The 22,613-nt window shown below is 36.8% G+C and overlaps 1 protein-coding gene across 2 annotated transcripts in view; it reads left to right on the forward strand.

Annotated features, from left to right (window-relative positions):
* The window catches only part of FRY (FRY microtubule binding protein), a 169,122-nt gene that overhangs the window by 95,167 nt on the left and 51,342 nt on the right, over nucleotides 1-22,613 (forward strand). For both annotated transcript variants that reach the window (XM_083362441.1, XM_083362442.1), the window contains exons 22-35: nucleotides 87-276; nucleotides 2,581-2,705; nucleotides 4,662-4,719; nucleotides 6,118-6,209; nucleotides 6,446-6,618; nucleotides 9,331-9,491; nucleotides 10,267-10,377; nucleotides 11,821-11,975; nucleotides 14,076-14,175; nucleotides 15,437-15,608; nucleotides 18,263-18,519; nucleotides 18,890-19,036; nucleotides 20,095-20,263; nucleotides 21,289-21,379. In XM_083362441.1, the coding sequence (XP_083218567.1) occupies nucleotides 87-276; nucleotides 2,581-2,705; nucleotides 4,662-4,719; nucleotides 6,118-6,209; nucleotides 6,446-6,618; nucleotides 9,331-9,491; nucleotides 10,267-10,377; nucleotides 11,821-11,975; nucleotides 14,076-14,175; nucleotides 15,437-15,608; nucleotides 18,263-18,519; nucleotides 18,890-19,036; nucleotides 20,095-20,263; nucleotides 21,289-21,379 (2,001 nt within the window). The remainder of the gene's footprint in view (nucleotides 1-86; nucleotides 277-2,580; nucleotides 2,706-4,661; nucleotides 4,720-6,117; nucleotides 6,210-6,445; nucleotides 6,619-9,330; nucleotides 9,492-10,266; nucleotides 10,378-11,820; nucleotides 11,976-14,075; nucleotides 14,176-15,436; nucleotides 15,609-18,262; nucleotides 18,520-18,889; nucleotides 19,037-20,094; nucleotides 20,264-21,288; nucleotides 21,380-22,613) is intronic.

Consider the following 22,613-nt stretch of genomic DNA (forward strand, 5'->3'; position numbering starts at 1 on the left):
TAATCTTATTGGTATTGTAATAACTATAGAGCAAAAATATATTCATATTTGATTTTAAAAATATTTATTTTAAATAATGTTTCTAGTAGTCCCATGAATGCAAAGAAAACAAGTACACCCAGCACTGGGGATCATTATGTAACTTTGTGGAGAAACTACCTGATTCTCTGCTTTGGAGTAGCTAAACCAAGCATTATGAGTCCTGGACATCTGCGTGTTTCGACACCAGAGATCATGGCTACTACACCTGATGGTACCATTAGCTATGATAATAAGGTAATTCCATATTGCAAATGAATTTACAATGTGACTAAAATGTTTATAGTTAGTATAAACTTTTGCACAATGCTCCCAAAGCATATTCTTATAATATGCTATTACCTGTAGATTTTAAAGAGGTGTTACAATTAATGTATGAAGTAAATTTGTAACTACTAATCTGTTGTTAGGATATAGTTTTGGAAAAGAGGAATTGAAGAAGACAGTTACAGATGTCTTGCCAGTTAGAGTTGCCCTCAGCAGAACATAGTTTGATTTTTATTTTATTAGATTTGCAAAGCCAACCATCCCCCAAATGATGCCTGGACAAGATCACTCATTACAGTATAAATTACTGTATTTAAAAAAAAAACTGTGGCTCAACAAACAACCTAACCCTACGTTTGGGAGCAAAGCCAGGTTTTCAAAGATTTGTGGAACCCTTGTAGGGTGGGAGTCAAAAGTCACTTTTGTCATCCTGTTTTGATCATTTCTTTTTTCGAAATAAATAGCCCCAAGTTGTGTTGTTCTTACACTATGGCAGTATGGGTATCATAAAATGTATATTGATTGGTCTTTATCTAACTCATTATTAATGTAAGAGATTCAGGTAACCATGTTGGTATTCCTTTTTATTTTGAGTGGTAATCCTTTTGCTTTGTTTCGAGTGGGTAATCCTTTAGCTTTATGATCTAAGTAAAAACTATCATAAAGTTTTCAATATTATTAGCTTTGTGTTGTAGCTAGAAGCTCACTATTCCAGTGGCATTGCCAACAAAGTTGTGCTAATATAGACATTTTTTATTCTGGTATCATGGTCACAAAGATAAATGCAAAATGTTTCTTGTGTTTATTTTTGTTGCTGCTGCTCTAAAATGCTTGGATAGTGTTATACTGTGGGAAGAAAGGGTGTAACAGATCTGAATGGACTCATGACTGTTCCCAGCAATAAGGCACAGGTCATGTTAATACCATGATCCTTCTCACGTACCTTCAAATATTTTGCTTAGTTCATCCTTATTTCCTTGGCCAATGTATTGTTTTTATCTATCTATTCAGTTTTGGAATTCTGTTTCAGTCTATTGTTACCAGCTCAGGATTGGTGCAAGATATTAAAATTGAAAAACAAAGAAAGAATGAATGGGCTGGTGTTTCCCTGTTTAACCTCCTAGTGCTTTGTAAGCCATTTTGCTGGCAGGAGAGAAGTATGAAAATATAATTCCATTTGCTTTTAGGATTACATTTTCCCCAATTACATTTCTGTCCCTGGAATGCACTAGTTTTAGATGCTTGACCTTTGGTCAAAGTGGCATGCCTTCTCTTCAGAGTAAGCATTTGAGGTTGTGAGAGATAATGAAAGAGATAAATCTCTGATAATCATGTCTGAAATAATGAATGGGGTTTTGGAATGTCTCCATTGTTATATTGGGGCAAAGAACTTTAAATATTCCCAAGTGTGCAGGACTTTCTATTAGAAGTTCTTGTTTTGCCACCAATTCACACAATGTTTATTCTCCCCTTCTTCAGCAGATAATAAAGAATGTAGTTGCAGGGAATAGAGGGGACCCAGAAATGTATTTTCTGTATTGAGGATTTATAAACAGATTTATAATTATTTATTTTATTTATTTATTTTAATTCCATTTATATCACGCCCTTCTCCGAAGACTCAGGGCGGCTTACAAGCTTAGCAGTAGCCTTCATTCTATGTATATGCCTGCTTATTAGGGCTTTCACACACACCCCAAGCGGCATTATTACAAAGGCAGCTTAATTGCCCCCAACAATCTGGGTCCTAATTAAGAGATTAAAGCAGAAACATTTAGTAGCCTTGAGGAAAATAAAATTGAGTCCACTGCGTAGTGTTATCTCTGCTCTCTTCTATCTTCAGGATAAATGTCCCAGCTCCATAGATGACGCATGAGGATGAGTTACCAAAATCTTGTTTTCAATTGAGAATGACCCTATTCCAAAACTATGCCAAGTTCCACATACCATTCAGAAATGTCTTTCCAATCTCATTCTTGCAGAGATACAGTGATATTAAAGAAGAGTAAATCAGATCATATATGTTAAAGAGAAAAGTACATGTTACAGTTTTGCTGCTGAACTACCTTTAAACATTGCTTTAAACATTGTTTTAAACATGCCATTTATATTGCTTATTTTATTTTCTTGGCTATTTCAAACATAATCCTCCCTTGCAAAATGTGCCTTTTAAAAATTCATTAGCAACGGTTATGACTATGCATACTGTGTTAGCCTGAATTTTTAATATTTTTAATGACCATATCCATTAAAATTATTTTCATTTTATTTTAGGCTATAGGAACTGCATCTGTTGGTGTGTTATTAAAGCAGCTAGTGCCTTTGATGAGACTTGAAAGCATAGAAATAACTGAATCACTTGTGTTAGGCTTTGGAAGAACTAATGCTCTTGTTTTCAGGTATTTGTATGGCATGAGTTGTTCATTGTCCAGATTTGTTTTAATGTTAAATGTAATAAAACATACTGTAATTGGAACACTGAATTAAATAGAAGACAGCTTTGAACTGTGTAACCATCTTGATAATAATTTTTGAAACATTAATACAAGAGGCATTATATTTACTAAATAACCTATAATATGCAGAACACTAAAAAAAGTAAAATTGTTTTATCTGCTGTGAACTCCATGTAGGCATCAGGAAAGGCATCCGGCCAGTAAACACTCAGCTCCACCCAATCACCCCAACTCTACCCCAGTGGCGTAGCGTGGGGGGTGCAGGGGGGGCCGGCCGCACCGGCCGCAACATCGGGGGGCGCGCTCGCACTCGCAGCTCTCTGCCCCTGCCTGGCTCACTCACTCTCTCTCACTGCAGTGCTGGCTGTGCAAATCTGATCCGAGCTGCCGGGTCGCCGCCCACTGTGAGGGGGGGTGCAAATTACTTGCCTTGCCCCGGGTGCTGACAACCCACGCTACGCCACTGCTCTACCCTGAATTAAGGGACTACAGGGTCATAAAAAGAAAAACAAATATAATTAATATCTCCATTACTTTTTCTTAGCTATTTTGCCATTTATTATATTTTTGCAGTAGCTTCAAATATTTCAAATTATAGGAGGGTAGCTGAATTTCAATGGCTGTGAAAGTTGGACCATAAGAAAGTCTGAGCGCCAAAGAATTGAAGACTTTGAACTATGGTGCTGGAGAAGACTCCTGTGAGTCCCTTGGACTGCAAGGTGATCAAACCGGTCAGTCCTAGAGGAGATCAACCCTGACTGCTCTTTAGAAGGCCAGATCCTGAAGTTGAAACTCAAATACTTTGGCCACCTAATGAGAAGGAAGGACTCACTGGAGAAGAGCCTAATGCTAGGATAGGTTGAGGGCAAGAGAAGAAGGGGACAACAGAGAATGAGGATGGAGTCACTGAAGCAGTAGGCGTGAGCCTAAATGGACTCAGAAGATGGTAAAGGACAGGAAGGCCTGGAGGAACGATGTCCATGGGGTCGCAATGGGTGAGACATGACTTCACAACTAACAACAACAACAAGCTGAATTTCAAGAATGATATGGAAAAGAGTGATCTGGATAAATTTTCTATATTGGATTTACAAAAGACACTTGTTAATATTTTGAGGAATTTTGTGAGAATGAACAAAGAAAAAATTGAAAATAAATCTACATTATTTGAGTGAATTAAAGAAAATGAAGGAATATACAGTGAATATATGGGTTTATTAGAGCAAGGAAACAGATCTGTTATCTGGTAACATTTGATGGACATGCTGATATTAGGACTGAATGAATTTGTTTAGAGAATAAGAGATAGGATATCTCTTAATTTAATCTCTTAATATAATTTGTTATATTTTAGGAGAAACTAATAATTTAATAAAATTGTTTCTTTTTGTGATAAAGGGAAACACTTCTTTATATATTTCTTTTCTTTTTCTTTATTATATTCTGATTTTTCTTTCTTTTTCTATTTCTCTTTTTTCTTTCTTTTATGCAATATTTTTCTTTTCAGTTTCTATTATTCTTTGCCTTAGTTGCAACTATAAACTTTAATTTATAGGCTCAGATTCCTCAATGAGAGTGTTTAACTCAGTTTGTTGTCCTCATCTATTAGATGTTTCAATTTTCACCACAAATAATTGCTCTTGCAGGAGATCTGTTTTAGAAATTCCACTCTCAACTAAAGCAAAATATTCCTGTTTTTAAGATATTAATCATTTTGATATGCCTTCAATACATATACCATTACAAGATTATTAATCTGTTTTTGTGGAAATATTCAAGAATTCACTGTCTCTTCTGACGATTCACCAAAAAAATAAACATACATTTGAAGAAGGCACATATACACTCATACATATTACAACTGTAGTTTATTTGAAAAATATTTTGTTTTTAATTTAGGGAATTAGTGGAAGAACTTCACCCTCTAATGAAGGAAGCATTAGAGAGAAGACCAGAGGTTAGTAATATAGTTAAGTTGTAAATATTTAACAGATGATAAATAGGACTGAAGTTAATTAATCTACTTTGGACAAATAGTATTAAGTAAATTGATATTTATAAAATTTCATATTTTAAAGATAAAAAAATTATGTGGGTAGTAATCAGTAAAAAACAGAATATTTGCAACATAAAGCATTTACCGGTAATTGGTCACAGTGAAAGGGTTGCTACAAAGAAGAAAGAAATAATATCTTTGAAAAATATTACTGATTTGAAATTTAGAAATCTGTAGTGATCAGACAGTGCTGGGAGATCTGTTGACTCTTAGGGATGTCTGATTTTCAATGATTTGACAACCGAAAGTATGTGTGAAGACATGCAGTGGTTGGAATGCCCACATATCTCCTGTCCTTTATTCTTCTTCCTTAAAACTGTACAAACCAACTCTTTACAGAGTTTAGCTTTAGCACTATGTGTGGCAGCACAGAAGTCAGAAAGAGAAAGAGAAAAGAACGATACTGAAAAAGCAGGCAAAACCTTGGCATATACAGTGGGGTAGATTTAACCACAGTGAGCAGCAGCTGCTGCAGGATACCTGAGAAAACATTGACGAGGCCTTTTGAATGGCTTAAAGGTAAAGGTAAAGGTTCCCCCGCACATGCGTGCTAGTCGTTTCCGACTCTAGGGGCCGGTGCTCATCTCCGTTTCAAAGCCGAAGAGCCAGCGCTTGTCCGAGGACATCTCCGTGGTCATGTGGCCGGCATGACTAGACGCCAAAGGCGCACGGAACGCTGTTACTTTCCCACTGTAGTGGTCCCTATTTTTCTACTTGCATTTTTACGTGCTTTCGAACTGCTAGGTTGGCAGAAGCTGGGACAAGTAACAGGCGCTCACTCTGTTACGCGGCACTCGGGATTCGACCCGCCAAACTGCAGACCTTCTGATCGACAAGCTCAGCGTCCTAACCCACTGAGCCACCGCGTCCCTCTTGAATGGCTTAGCTGTTGGCAAATAGCTCGGATGCTGGCATCTAAAAACAGCTCAAAGACCTATCACAGCCCATTGAAAGGCATCAGTAGCCTCCTAGGAGCAACCACTTGGGACATTAACAGTTTCTACATTAGTGCTTTCTCTGCGGGACCATAACTGATACCTTATTTCCTCTTGTGTAAATCTACACAAATTTGTTTAGTAGCCAGAAAGATAGTTTTTATAGAAGCTCTCTTAATTGGTGTGCCACTGCTAGTCCTTTGGAGAATTATCTTCAGTGTTAAAAAGTTCAGACCATTTAAAAATTGCTGGATAGCTTTAAAAAAAAGATTGTGAACTCCTACTCAGCTAGGGTTGTTTTTTTTTTAAGACCGACATGCAGAGAGTAGATATAACTAATATTGCCCTATTTTCTGCAATACAGAATAAGAAACGTCGTGAGCGCAGAGATCTCTTACGATTACAGCTGTTGCGGATTTTTGAATTACTTGCTGATGCTGGTGTGATAAGTGATAGGTAAGATACTGCTTTTCAAATAGAAAAAAACCCTGTGATGGTGCCAATTATTTGTCTGGTCACAGTCATTTCTTGAATCTTGTTAAAATAGCTTTTTCCTATGTAGTTGCTATACAGTTTTCCTTTTAATTCTTGATAACAACTTTGACTGTTATACTGTAAATTCTAGTCTGCATTGCACACTTGTGGTTTCGTCTGGATGATTCCTTAATCCGTACTGTTTTCCTTTGTTACAGTACAAATGGTGCCTTGGAGCGAGATACCCTAGCACTGGGAGCCTTGTTCTTAGAATATGTTGACCTAACACGCATGTTATTGGAAGCTGAAAATGATAAAGATGTTGAGATTCTCAAGGACATGAGAGCCCATTTTAGTGCAATGCTTGCTAACTTGATTCAATGTGTTCCAGGTATGGTAATGCAATAATTATATAAAGTACAGAATCATTAAGTTGAAAAAAGAGGTTAGTGGTTGACAAAAGCATGATAAGGACTGCTGGGTAAAGAAAGAATAAATGTTTCATATGCAGGTAGTCCTCGACTTATGACCACAATTGAACCTAAATTTTCAGTTGTTAAGTGAGACAGTTGTTAAGTGAATTTTGCCCCATGTTACAACCTTTCTGGCCATAATTGTTAAGTGAATCACTGCACTTGTTAAGTTAGTAATATGGTTGCAAAGTGAATATGGCTTCCCTATTGACTTTGATTGTCAGAAGGTCACAAAAGGTGATCACATAACCCCAGGACACGGCAGCTATCATTAATACGAATCAGTTTCCAAGTGTCTGAATTTTGATCATTTGACCATGGGGATGCTGCAACAGTTGTAATTTGAAAAACTCATAAGTCAATTTTTTCAGTGCCATTTTAACTTTGAATGGTCACTAAATGAGCTGTTGTATGTCAAGGACTACCTGTAGCTGGTGGGGAGAGGGGAAAGAAGGCACTAAGTAGAAGTACAATTTATATAAATCTAAAATGTACAATTTCTAGAGTTGTAATCATGAAAGAAATTACGGCAAAAGTAATAGCTTTTGAATTTATTATGGCACAAATTCCATGAATTATATCTGATGTAAGAAATGTTATCTTGAGTTCCTTATTTATCAACAGTATAGTCTGTGAGTTGGTCACTGTGTAATTATCACTGTCAGTATTTTGTTCATTTCATTTCTATCTGATTTCCAGTGACAACCCATCCCCTGTGTGTATCTATATTGTGTTAACTACTTGAGATAAATGTTTTAATTATTTAATATCAATCTATCGTATCCTATCTTTCCTCTGGGAACTGAACAGAATGTACATAGGGATGCAAAACACAACCTTATGAAATTGGTTGGGCTGAAACAATCTAACCAGCCCCAAATCACCCAGGGACTTTAATGTGTGGATTTTCCATATTGAAGTCCAGTTTCTGAACTGAGTTGACAGGAGTCCATAAATAACATGTGCTATATTAAATGCATACATCTTTATCATAATGCGTACTAATAAATGGATAAGGAAAAAATGCAAAAAATAAATAGCAAATAATGAAGAAAAGGTGGACCACATGCAATCCTATGAAACATGCCTTGTCAAATTATTTTTTCTGTTTCTCATCCTAATGATATTGTGGACATATACCATAAGTATTATGGATTTAGTATTCATACAAACTAGAATGAACATATGATCACTGCTATAAGTCAGTATAGACTGGGCTACATGAGTCCGATTATTTGCTTTTGAGTATGGTCTTTTTTCAGTGAATGAACTTGAAAATCTACTTCACAGTTTTTGGTTTTAAAAAAAACACTGTCAGATATGTTTGATATATATGTGTACATTTTAGTGTTGTGGATGCATTGACAATCAGTGAAATTATCATTTGATACCTATTCATATTGATTTCTAATTTGCATAGGGAACTTGAAATGCAGGATTCCTTTGATTGTATTTTTGTAGTTGAAACTCAGTAATGATTGTGGTTATTGTAGGAATAGCCAAGGAACTATTAGCTTTCATCTGCAGAAAACTAGCATCCATAAAGTAGAGTGAACATTAATTTTCTTTATAGCAGAAACTCAATTTATTTAAGGTTATATATGTTGAAAGATTTCTCTGAAGGCTGAGTATATTTCATTTCTTAAATCAGCCTGAAGGTCTGTAGCTTAATCAGGGCATCTGAAAACTTCTGTGTTCTCTGAAAATTTCCATTAGATCAGTCTTCTGCTTTCAAAGCATTAAATCCAGCTGTTCCAAATGCTCAATGAATGGAATTTTCTTAGTACTAACAAAGGATTTTCTGTTTTCATTCATTACAAAATTATATATATAAATTGGGTGAGGATGGGAGCAAGCAGGAGAGATTAAAATAGCTCTTGAGTTTTTTTTAATTTGGCGTAATATTTAGAATATTCATAGCTCTATTGTAAAACTGAACATTAAGGGATTTGGATAACATAATAAACATCTCAGAATACATGTTTTCACTCTGTTTGGCATCTCCATGTAGCATTTCAATTTGGGATGAAGGACCTACGTGCATAATGTATGGCATGCATTGGTCCCATCCACACTCTTGTGTGCATCTGAAAATTGAAGAGTATTTGATTTATGATATAAATACAGCCATTCAATTATATTTAGAATTTCAAAATTCTAGAGATTCAAAACTCTTCAGATGCATTATATCAAAGGTTCTCAAATTTTGACATACTGTGACCTCTTGAAATGATAAATGATTTGTGTGGCTGCCTCATGCATAAAACAAATTTAATTGTTTATTTAATTGTGTTAGTGTTAGTGTCAATCTGGTACAAAAGGGATGGCCATGTAGTTTTCCTTATTGAGAATCTTGAGAAATCCATCTTTGTTTCTAAGCAAATCTCTCTCTCACCACACCACATTCTTTGTGTTATGTATATTTATTTACCTAAAAATAAATTACTTTTTTTACTTGGGATAATCTTAAATTCAAGGCTCTTTCCTTTCCGTTAAATATATACTTGACAAATACTATTAATGTGTTTTAGGAATAATTCCTTAGCTACACAGTTTTGCATCAGATTTATATTTGAGTTTTGATTAATTAATCAATACAGATAAATTTATTTTATTTTTTATTCACTCAGTTCATCATAGGAGATTTCTTTTCCCTCAGCAAAGCTTGAGGCACCACCTCTTCATCCTGTTTAGTCAATGGGCTGGACCTTTCAGTATCATGTTTACACCTCTGGATCGTTATAGTGATAGAAATCATCAGATTACAAGATACCAGTATTGTGCTTTAAAGGTACATCATGATTCCTTCCATTGCATATAAATCTTTATCAAATTAAATTATTTTAAATTTAGAAATGTAGTAAGACAAATTAAAGCTGAAATAATTTCCCCCAAATAACCGATTATTTGGTGTAATCTTTGTGGTCTGTTCTTTTTCTGAATCTTGAATGTATCATTTGAAAAAATATTAATAAATATTTAAAATATTTCAATTAAGGTTAACTTTGAAATACACAACTTACCATGTTAATTCATACTTAATTGGCTCAGGAAGAAGAGTGGTAATAAGAGGAGAGAATACCAAAAAGTGTTCTTGAAGTATTAAATTAAACCCAGAACTACCTAGTCGTTCAAGAATTACATTAACTTCATGCCACAAGACACTTAACCCAATGTAATCCAGTCATCCACTACACAGTCATCTTTCCTTATTGGTAGTTCTGGCAGCATGCAAGCATGCTAACTGGGTGAGAAAACACAATTGGAGAGCACAGAATATCTACATGCTTTGTCCAGGAAATACCCGGTACTTGGTTTCTCAGGAACACTTGTATCAGAAGAGGACTTGCAGGAATGGCATCGCTATACATTCTGAGGAAAACAGTGAAGAGTATGATTGGGCCATTGTAGTATTTGGAAATATGTTTTCTGCAGACACGACTGACAGCACGGAATCTACATGATTAATCTTCATTATTACATTGTTTGATTTGTTGCCTTTCATTTAGAAATTGAAACTGATAACCTTGCAATAAACAGTACCATATCCTCTCTTTTTTAATTAGGCCATGTCAGCAGTGCTATGCTGTGGCCCTGTGTTTGACAATGTGGGTCTTTCCCCTGATGGCTATCTTTATAAATGGCTTGATAATATTCTAGCTTGCCAAGATTTACGGGTAAGTAACAACAATGAATCTCACTTTTAAATGTATTACATTTTATTTTTATTGCACATGGTCTACTCTGTGGCTGAAATCATTGTGATTCAAGTGGAATCTGTTTAGTATCTGTACTGTGGTGCAAATAGGGTAATTTGTGTTTTATCAGAGGGCCATACTCTGTGAACTATGTTAGGGACCAAGGTATGATAAGTCAAGAACTAAATTCAATTTGGGAGAAGCAGGGCTTCCTGAACTCCCAAGGATTCATGTTATGCATCAAAATGATCTACTGCCATCAGTCCATTACTGCAATAAGGAAATCATTTGTTTCCTTTTCAAGATACATAATTTGGTGTAATTTATTAATCTGAATTACTGTTTTGAAAGACTCCAGGTATTTTAGTGATCAACAAGATCAGCATGATATCAATTTGTTTGCATTTTTGTTTGAAAATACTACATACCATCCACCAGATTGCAGGCACTTTGAGAGGCAAATGGAAAAGGACCATCTTACTGCTTATGATGACTGCTTATGAATCATATCAATTGAATGGGTTGGTATTCAGAGGATGGTTAATAGTGGCAGTAGTCTTAAGAAATACAGGTTGTCCTTGATTTATGACTGGTTGTTTAATGACCATTCAAAGTCATGATAACCTCAGAAAGTGTGGTTTACAGTCCTTAAAGCACTTCTGGTCATCGAAAAATGTTACCCTCCCATCCCGCTGTGGTCACATTATGACTCATTGCAGCATCCCTTACAGTGAAATGGGTGGCAAACAAATGTAAGAAATTAATCTCACAGTCACATGACTGAGATATCATGACCGAGAATCAAAATCACACAAAGTATTAGTACCGCTTTATAAAACCCTAGTAAGACCACACTTGGAATACTGCAGCCAATTTTGCTCACCATATCACAAAAACAATGTTGAGAGTTTGGAGAAAATTCAAAGAAGAGCAATCAAGATGATTAAAGGCCTGAAGACTATAACATGCGAAGAAGAGCTGCGGGACTTGGGTTTGGCTAGCTAGTCTAAAGAAAAGAAGAAATAGGTGCGTCATGATAGCAGTATTCCAGTATCTGAGGGGCTGCCACAAGGAAGAGGGGGTCACATTATTCACCAAAGTACCAGAGGGAAGGACAATAAACAATGGTTGGAAACTGATCAAAGAGAGAAGCAACCTGGAATTGAGCTGAATAAAGCAACCTCTGTTTTGTCACACGTTCCTGCTGGATTTTCGTGTTTGCTTCTATCTATCCGAGGACGTGGTCGTGACAGAAACTTCCTGACAGTGAGGTCAATTAACTAGTTTTGGTAACTGCCTCAGCACCCTACATTTGGCAAACACGCAAAGTAGAATGTTGATCTCAATGAACTTTTGTCAGTTGTTGATATAAAACACTGTTATTGTTGTTTTAAAACCCCTTACCATTCTCTGCGTTTTCAGGTTCATCAGCTTGGCTGTGAAGTTGTTGTCTTGTTGTTGGAGTTGAATCCTGACCAAATCAATCTCTTTAACTGGGCTATAGATCGATGTTATACTGGATCCCATCAGCTTGCTTCTGGATGCTTCATAGCCATTGCAACTGTGTGTGGAAGCAGGTATCAACAATAAGCAAAGCAAAAAAAGTGATCCTTGCAAGTGAATCAGGATGCATGTAAAAATTAAAAATAAATTACCCTAGGACTTTTGAAAAGGATAGACTTAAATTATATGTTATATGTTCTTGTTTTGATCGGACTGCATACATGCATGACCATTAAAATAGTCCCTTTTAGCCTAAGCAACATTATACAGAAACAAAGAAATTAAAGTCAAGAGATAATAAAAAGAAAAGATAACATAGCTCAAACTACCGTATTTTCCAGCGTATAAGACGACTTTTTAACCCATGAAAATCACCTCAAAAGTTGGGGGGTCGTCTTATACGCCCAGTCATCTTATACGCCAGAAAATCAGCGAGCCCGGGAAGGCACGCCCTCCCCTCTCACTGTGGAGGAAGCAGGGCAGGCTGGTGTCTGGCAGGAGCCGGCAGGGCAGTCCTGCGCACGCGCGTGCTCCCCAGCTGTTAAGGAGCACTCCTTAGCAGCCGGGGAGTGCGCGCGTGTGCAGGACTGCCCTGCCGGCTCCCGCCCAACGCTCTTCCCTCTTGAGGCAGCATCGCTCCCCGGCTCCTAAGGAGTCCTCGGGGATGCTGCCTCAAGAGGGAAGGACTGCCCTGACGGCTCCCGCCTGACGGCTCCACTGATGCTGCTTCAAGAGGGAAGAGCATGAGGCGCCTGCCATGGCTCTTGAGGCAGCATCCCTGAGGACTCCTTAGGAGCCGGGGAGCGATGCTGCCTCAAGAGGGAAGAGCGTCGGGCGGGAGCCGGCAGGGCAGTCTGCACACACACGCGCTCCCCAGCTGTTAAGGAGCACTCCTTAACACTTTCTATATTGTATTTTCCTGTCCTTGTTTCCCCGTATCCATATATCACCTTCTTTTCCTCTTAAACTTTTCGCCTCTCTTCAAAGAATCATCACTTCCATCCAACTATGACTTACTCAGTCTCCCCCTTCTTTTTGATTCCTTCACTCTTACTTCATATGTCCATTTTCCATTTTAATCCTTGTTCAATCGCTGTGACCATACCTCAATATATTGCTTTCATACTGGTCACACACACTTTTATATTCTCACATTCATTCAGCTCCACTTATTATTGATTTTATGTCTTGTACTACCATATACAGGTAGTTCTTGACTTACAACCATTCATTTAGTGACTGTTTGAAGTTAAAATAGCATTGAAAAAAGTGACTTATGACCATTTTTCACACTTATAACCGCTGCACCATCCCCATGATCATATGATCAAAATTTGAATGCTTGACATTTGGCATGTATTTATGACGGTTGCAGTGTCCTGGGGTCATGTGCTTCTCTTTTGAATTTCACTCGAAGCCCACTCACATTTGTACTCTGTGCAAACCAAGAAATCTAACCTGGAGTGACTCTGCGGAAAGACGAATGGCCAATAAGTAGGAGTATTACTAATTTAGGTACAGTATATGCTAAGGTTCCCAAATTATATGCCATGGTGTCCAAGACTGCTGCAGTAAACTTGCAGAGGGGCTATGGTATGTTTTAAATTTTTGTGGAAAACACAGCAACCTCTGTTGGACAGCACAAAGTACTTTTTTAGGATGTCATGAAAAAAATCACTACAATACTAAGAGGCATGAACCAAGAATGTTTGGAAACCTCTTAAGTGTGTATGTACATAAATACACTTACACATATAGTGATAAATATGTGATTTCCTTAAAACTGGGTGGTGCAGCGGTTAGAATGCAGTATTGCAGGCTAACTGACCACAGCCTGGCATTTGATCCTGACCATCTCAAGATTGACTCAGTCTTCCATCCTTCCAAGGTTGGTAAAATGAGGACGCAGATTGTTGGGGGCAATATGCTGACTCATTGTAAAATGCTCAGAGTGCACTTTGAAGCGGTATATAAGTCTAAGTGCTATTGCTATACAGTTGTCTTTTGGAAAAAGAGAATTCATTGTCGTCATGTTTGATATAATTCATTGTTTTCAGTAACTGTTAGGTTATTGAGCTTGTTGCCTTGAGTGTATTATTTTGTGTAAAGCAATTGAGTATGTTCATTTAAACTTTAAAATTTCAAACAATCTCAATCTTTGTTTGCTATTTCAGGAACTATCCTTTTGACATTGTGACTCTTTTAAATCTAGTCTTGTTTAAAGCATCTGACACCAGCAGAGAGATTTATGAAATTTCCATGCAACTCATGCAGGCATGTATGAAATATTTTTTTAAAATCTTATAAACTATAAGGAAGAGTAAACAATTATACAGTTTGCTTTACATTCAACAACACACTATATATTGTTGAATGGAACAAATAAAGGAAAACCACTGGTGGATTTCCTTGGCTTCATTTCATCTCCCAAATGTTCTCCGCCAGTTGTTCTCTCTGTTTTTTAAATTCACTTCTTAGCGTGGTTTTGCTAAACTCTTGTTTCTAAGAACTCTGCTTTAGACCAGCAAGTACTACTGAAAAATACAATCAGGCATTACAAAGATAGATGTTTCTGCAGAAATCAGACAACCAGTGTCCCCGGCAGTTTATGTCCCAATTGCCATAGAGAGCTGTTTCCAGCATAGAGGAGAGGGTCTAGTTTCTGCAAAAGCTTCACGCAACCAACCAGAACTGGACAATTCCTCCTCTGATTGTGAAGCAACCACATCATCCATCAGGCTTACTAGTTTGAATCCATGGCAAAAATTGTTTGGTCTGGAACAGCTAAAGATGAGTTGAAGCTGCCACAGCTGTGAGATTGAAATATGTTCAGCATTACTGTATGTCATGAGGAAGTTACGTTATAGGACAGTAACCAAGGCACATTGATGGCAGAGTTAGAGATATGTGAGGATGACACCTGGGCCCACCCTTTTCTTGAAAATAAATGCCAGTGCTCTTTCTTTCTTATCCTGTAATTTGAGAGTTGTGCCTTATAGCTTGTCTTTCATCTCTTTAAACATTTTAAAAAATAATTTGGGGAAATAAAGGCGTGGTATCAATATTTATGGGATTTATTTACTACTTATGATATTTAGAGATTGTCAGCTCTAAAATTATTGGCTTACATCAAAGAATAACAGTAAACAAAATAATAGTAAGAAACAATAATATATCTTTTACAGAGAAAATGATAAGGAAAATTTTTCTATTTTTTTCAATTTCTCAGAAAAACAGAAAATTACAACAGAGGGAGCAAGGGTTTTTTCCCCCTGCCATTTTCCTCCTTTTTTCCACTTTGATATCTTTATTGTGACTGAGTTGAGTATTCTTTTATTTTCCTTATGGGAGGAGAAGGGAAGGAGGACAAAATCAATGGTAACCCACGTACGAATACTTTTAGCCCTTGCAGCAAATACAAAAGCATAGGCAGAAACTGCTAATCATGAGTAATCCATTAAAATTTATTTTCAATAATACTCCATCATTCATTTATCATCTATATCATTTCTGTTTCTTTTTAATCTTCCAACAGATTTTGGAAACAAAGCTTTTTGTTTATTCCAAGAAAATAGCTGAGCGAAGACCTGGCAGCATTCTTTATGGGACTCATGGTCCTTTGCCACCACTTTACAGTGTCTCATTAGCTCATCTGTCCTACGAACTAGCAAGAATGTACCCTGAGCTGACACTTCCATTGTTTTCAGGTATAAGTTTCTATTTATGTCTTCAGCCTTAGTAGTGGAAAGATGATCTATTATCTCATATATCCTCCTATGGATCTGTGAACATATCATATGTGTAAACTCTTAGAGCTACAGGACATGATTTTGTATCTTTGGGGTTTTTTTCCCCTTGACATATGCCAAAAACAGTACTGTAGAACCAAATAAGCATCTAAAGCAGGGGTCTTCAAACTTGGCCCTTTTATACTTGTGGACTTCAACTCCCAGAATTCCTCAGTCAGGCACGCTGGCTGAGGAATTCTGGGAGTTGAAGTCCACAAGTCATAGAATGGCGAAGTTTGAAGACCCCTGATCTAAAGCATGGGTGTCCCAACTTTTTGGCTTGCCTGGACCTCATTGAGAGGAATTGTCTTGGGCCGCCTATAAAATCTATAATATAGATAATGTATATAAATCACATAATGTTACAGGTTTATGATCTTGTGGGGCCGCATTACTAGCGGTCAAGGGCCATATGCAGTCCATGGGCTGCAGGTTGGACATGCCTGATCTAAAGATATGATTCCAATTTTCTTATTCTACTTGAATAACAAAAAGCATTTTATTACCTTAGTTTATCTCATTGTAGTTACCATACATTTTGATATTTTGAGTTACTATTTAAAAGCTCATGTTTTCCACTTAATGCATTTATCTTTAGATGCTACTCTTTCTTTTTGCAAATTTTGGGCTAATGTCATCTTACCATGGCAAAGACAACATATTTTTTGAAGGCTGAGTAGAATTTTAAATTAGAATGTTTTATTTATTTATTTCCCCGTGAGTTATCTGTTGTTTCTTTAAACTATGATCCCCTCGAGTCAGATATTTGTCAAGTAACAAATATTACAAGTGACCAAAAGGCTTCTGCATGATTTTGAAGGATATCTTATGGCAAAATAGCCAGAATCTCATTAAATTAGCAAGGGCACAAAACCGGGTCTTTTTTCATCTTTGTTATTGCCATTTCCTTTTGTTGTTGCTTTGTTCTGGTCTATTGGATAATATCTTGGATTTAAAAAGGCTGATGATTGATTGGTGCCCTGGTTATATTGGATTATTAATCAATAATTCTCCAATAAGAACGGTTGATGGCAATTTTATGCTTGTGACAAAAGTCTTTCCAAGTTGTTCACAATTTAGTACTGAATCCAACTCTGTTAAGATTTGGGATACACTGACATTGCTTTGATCATTAACAACTGGATGTGAGAGTGCAGTTCTCCTAGATCCGTGGTGGTGAACCTATGGCACGCATGCCACTGGTGGCACACAGAGCCCTCTCTGTGGGCATGCGCACAGTCACCCCAGTCCTAGGCCTTCAGCTGGGTTTTATAAAACCTTTTTCCTTTAGGCCTCCACTGCCATGTGCAAAAAAAAAGGTTCAATCAATTATTTCAACTCGTGGGGGGGGAAAAAGATCTCACAAAGTTGGAATTGATTGATTGAACTTTTTAGTCCTACCCAGTCTGCTTTTACCACCCCAGCCACACTCACCCAATGGTCCTTGGCCACACCCACCCAATGGGCCACACCCACCCAATGGGCCACACCCACCTGGCACACGATGATACATAAGTGGGTTTCGGGTTGCAGTTTGGGCACTCAGTCTCTAAAAGGTTCACCATCACTGTCCTAGATCTATTGGCAGATTTCATAAGATCAATAACCACAGTGTCTAATGGGCCTTGGGGTTATTTATTTATTTTATTTTATTTTATTTTATTTGTATAGGTGCTCATCTCCCAAGACAGTGACTCTGGGCAGAGTATAGTACTAAATTAAAAACCAATAAATGCATATTAAAAATCACAATTACAAAGTCTATAAAAATGACATTCAAAACAGGAGTGGTTGTTACTAAGCACAGTAAGGGATCCATTGCAATATCTCCCTAGTTCCCTGGGACTCCCAGATCTGATAACATAGCCAGGCTTTGAGGGACTTGTGGAATGTTGAGATGGATGTAGCTAGTCGGGGAGAGGCGATCCCTCAGATAACTTTGCAGTGTTCTGGTCCTTACAGCTGAGCCATGTTCAAAAAAATTGCTCTTTAACAATTATGCAGATGATCTCTTGATTTATGGTTGTCCTACAATGCTTCATCTTGTTCAATACTCTCTACAGCTCCTACATGAAGCTGCTGGGTGAGTTCATTTATGGATTTGAAATGGGTGGACAACAGGATGTTTATGACATCCACCTACATTGCTCCTTATTATCCAACTAAAAGGAAGTTGTGCCTGGAATATAATCTAAGTTTAATAATGGGCTAAATAAAGAAAAGTAAATAAGCAGTAAACTTGATTCAGTTGAAAGACTGACCCAAACTCACCCAGTGAGCTTTCCAGTGAGCAGATAGATCTTCCTACTCCTAGTCCAACATTTTCCTTCCTAATCTGGATCTTCCTGCTCCTAGTCCAACATCTAATCACTGTTCCACAGTGACTCTGCTTCTCTGTCAGTTGCTGGAAATGAAATATATTTCTGTCTTTATAATAAAAAAAATTGAACTCACCTTCTTGACATTTTATCAGAAGAAATGTATCTGACAAAATTTATTGTTGAACTAAATGCTTTGTTGTCTTTCCCCTAAAACTAATATTCTAGGCGTGTTTTTCCCCCAATTGATTTTAGAAGTAAGTCAACGATTTCCAACAACTCATCCAAATGGGCGCCAGATCATGCTCACCTACTTGCTACCATGGCTTCATAACATTGAGCTAGTAGACAGCAGACTTCTTCTCCCAGGTTCAAGTCCTACCACCCCTGAAGATGAAATAAAGGATAAAGATGGAGAAGTAATTGTTTCATGTGGCTTGAAAGGAAGCGGCTGGGGCTCACCAGAAGCCACATCATTGGTGCTTAATAATCTGATGTATATGACAGCCAAAGTAAGCAAGAAAATACTAAGTGGTCTATAAAACATGAAATGTAGTGCCATAATATTAGAACAGGATTGAAAGTTGCATAAATAATTCTCCCTCTTTTTTATCTGCACAATGTTACATAATGAGATATTGGAAAGGTCTGATTATTATTATCAGTCCGTACATATTTGTTAGTACTTTTCTCCAATTTTATACCAGCCAGGACTTAATGTAGCTTGACCTTTATAATTCAAATGGATTCTGTGCACTAAAAAGATCTTTCTCGTTTGTCTCTTTAACTCATTGATTACTTTTCAGTTTGTCTTATATTTCACTTACTTTAGCAATCACTCTCTGTATTCTGATCACATTCATTTTTCATATTTCTGTTTAGTATGGAGATGAAGTTCCTGGACCAGAAATGGAGAATGTCTGGAATGCTTTAGCTAATAATGAAAAATGGAGCAACAACCTGAGAATAACTCTGCAGTTTTTGATAAGCTTATGTGGGGTTAGCAGTGATACAATTCTTTTACCTTATGTAAGTGAGGTTTTTTTTAAAAAAAAAAGTTGTATTATTCTTATAGAACAAAACAATATGTATTCAAAATAATGTATCAGGAATAATTTCATGAGTTTATTCTACTGAAGTTAAGAAATTTGCCCCTACAGAGGAGAAAAGATACCAAATATTCAGTAGACTTTATAAAGGATATCTCTTTATTTTCATATGAAATGTGAAAACCCAAAACTTAGTACCCCAGAAACTAAATTGTCCACATTTGATCACAAATTACTATTTTTTTATTATACTATAGTTTAAACAAAGAAAGCTGTAAAACAGACTAAAAGCTCTGGTAAATTTCAGTGTGCTGAATTTGTGGAAAGCACATACCGGTAGCTGAATTTGACTGATCTCTAGCTAAGTAGGGTGGAATCTTGTTGCCACTATGAATGTGCCCATGAACTCATCAAGAATTAAATTCAAATGTTATTTATCTTCTTATTTATTAAATTTATATGCTTCCATCTCACTGTCAAATTGAAGGAAACTATGCCTTTGTTTAACCGTAATGGACATTTTTGAGAATTCTCTGACCACTCCAAAATTAACCTAAAATATAGCTCTATCCCATTAATTAAAATCAATATGTACTCTGAAATCCTTGCAGATCAGCTTTAAAAAATTATAAACCTTTGCAGACCACAAAACTTATTGCTCATTTCTACCTTATGTAATGAGAAGTTGTTCAGTGGCATGATGGTATTGTATTACAAAGTAGTTGTGATTCCTTTATTTCTCTGTGACAGAATCTTTCTGTAAGGAGTTTCTGCATGCTTTCATATTTTGGGACTAATCCTGATAGCTGTTAGGCCCATTAGGTTTTGGACATAATGATATATCCCTATCCAGGTACTGTACTCTCCAGATGTATTATGTCTATAATTCCCAAATAATTCTGCCATCTGGCAGCCAGTAATATGAAGAAGGTTATTTTATATTATTATACCTTTAAACATGTCATCTATGTGTCTGCTGTGCACACTCTTACATTACCTTTTTTGTAGATAAAAGCTGCTAAATGCTACTTTTTTCAGATCAAAAAAGTTGCCATCTATTTGTGTCGGAACAATACTATTCAAACAATGGAAGAACTTCTATTTGAGCTCCAGCAAACAGATCCTGTGAATCCCATAGTTCAGCATTGTGACAATCCACCATTTTATCGTTTTACTGCCAGCAACAAAGCTTCAGTTGTTGCTTCTGGTAAGAATTAAAGCTTTCTATTTTTATTAGAGATACTATATTTGAAGGAATTATCAACTTTTCAGAACAGAGTTGCATGTGTTAACATTGAACCTCTGTCTTATATCTTCCTTGGTACTTTTCAAACTGAAATATTTCATCAAAACATAAATGTATAGGTATAGTCCTCACAGTTACAGTAGATTAAAGTACAGTCTTTGAAATCAAGTGACCACAATTTAGTTAAATATTCTTGCTCATAGTGGGCCTTTTCTAAATAAGTTTGAATCCAACATTTTAATATCAGCAGAACAAAGAATATATCTGTAGATTTATTTATATTTGCTGTAGGATTAGGTGTTTCTAAGAATAAAAGGCATGCTTTTACCAACTGAAGACCTGTTATATGTTTTTTAGGATAGTTACAGATCTATTGTAACTATAGACAAATGCTTCCATCTAAGGTTATTCACACTCTATTTTGCCATTATGCCAACCCTTCAGATCCTGTTCTAAGTTTCTGGAAAGTTCATGCAGTACAGATGTTTGATCTGGATTGCAAAATTAGTATTGTAGTTAAAATATAACCAACTATAATAACATTATATACAGTATGCATGGCTGTTCATGTATGTTCAGCCTGAGTTGAACTCTGAAATACATAGGTTTTAACCATATACTGTATGCATAAAAATGATATAATCATATCACCACCATCATCATCATAAATAGAAACCTATGATAGGGCAAAATATGGAAGTAACTTAGGAATGGGGCTCAAAAGTATCTTTCTCTGATCTGCTGTTCTATTCCAACAATGCATAATTTGGAAATCGTTGCATATATAAGAGAGAAGGAAAGAAATAAGCTGCAATATAAATGTTTTTTACTTATCGTATATAGATATTAATTTATAACATGACTCAGAGAAGCCAATGTATAGTTTGGTGGTTGTTGAGTTACACATTGTATTGGATGTGTGTGTGTGTATTTGTGTAGTTTCAAAATGATTATTTTTAATAATACTTTTGATTTTACATGTATAGGAACTACATCAAGCAGTAACACTGTTGTAGCTGGCCAAGATAGTTTTGCAGACATTGAAGACAATAGAATTTTAAAAGAGACAGATGAGAGGTTTGTAGTAAACATCTCAGACTTTTTCTCCCTCTTTCTGGATTAGAAATGCTTAGTACAGTAGATCTCCAGTTTGACTACTGGTAACCATCTTTAATCACAATATTATGATATGTGGTTTTGTTTCTGGGATTAAAAATTAAAGACTAGACCTTGGAACAGAGGATGGGGTTTTGCTTGTTTGTGCTGGCATGCCACAGACTGGTACTGGTCCATAGACTGGGGGTTGGGGACCCCTGCCTTGGAATATACATAAACTTGATTTTTATATATTTACACCTTGGAACTGTTTTTTGGTTCATGTTTAAAACTGTGGATGGGCTTTGAATAAAAGTAAAAGTACAGTACAGTATATTTTCTAACATTCAGGTTGATTGTCTATATTGTGAACCTGTACAGGTAATCCCCGAGTTACAAGCATTCACTTAACGCTCATTCAAACTTACCTGATAAGCACCCCTTAGTGCTTATGAGAACGTCCTGAAATTACAAATATTGTTTGCCCTTACGAGTTACCGCAGAGGCTCTGCAACAATCACCCTGATTATTCCCTCCCTCCACACCCCCGCCCCAGGTCTCCCTAGGCACCAGGCCTTCAATACTCACCTTGCGAAGATCGAGATCCTTCACTTTCTTGGCTGCTCTAGGCCTTCAGTGAGTTGAAGTCTCTATCTTTGTCCTGGTAGCTAATCTGTGAGCAACCCATTTGTCTGTGGAAGGAAGGGGTTTCTCTTTTATAACACAAGGTTATGCTGATTTCACCAGTCCTCAGAGTTCCTTCAAATTCTCATTGGAGAGGCCACTAATGAGTTAGTCATTAATGTTGCTCTAGTTTATGGTGATCAAAACAAAGAGCAAATAGTCTGTAGATTGCCGCAAGTAATGCAGCACTAGCATCCATCAGGGCGTCATTTGTTCTGTTGGATGTCAGGTGAGACATCTTACGTGAGACAGTTTGTTGAGATCTCTAGATAGCAACAATTGATACTAATTTGTCTGTAGACTGCTTGCAACTCACTCAGATCATTCATTGTGAGCAGTGTGCAGGCAACGGTAATATCCTGGACCTCTTGACTGCATTGCAGAATATTAGATGCTCTTTGAGACAGCCCATGGCAATTGCTCAGTGGCATTACTGAACATTGGTTTTGCTCTCAGACAACAGGGGAATTCTCACAATAGCATTTACTGCTCACAACAGTGACTACAAGAGTTTGGCAGGAACTGCTAACCT

Source organism: Vipera ursinii (genome assembly GCF_947247035.1).
Source record: "Vipera ursinii genome assembly, chromosome: 4".
In the NCBI taxonomy this organism is placed as follows: domain Eukaryota; kingdom Metazoa; phylum Chordata; class Lepidosauria; order Squamata; family Viperidae; genus Vipera; species Vipera ursinii.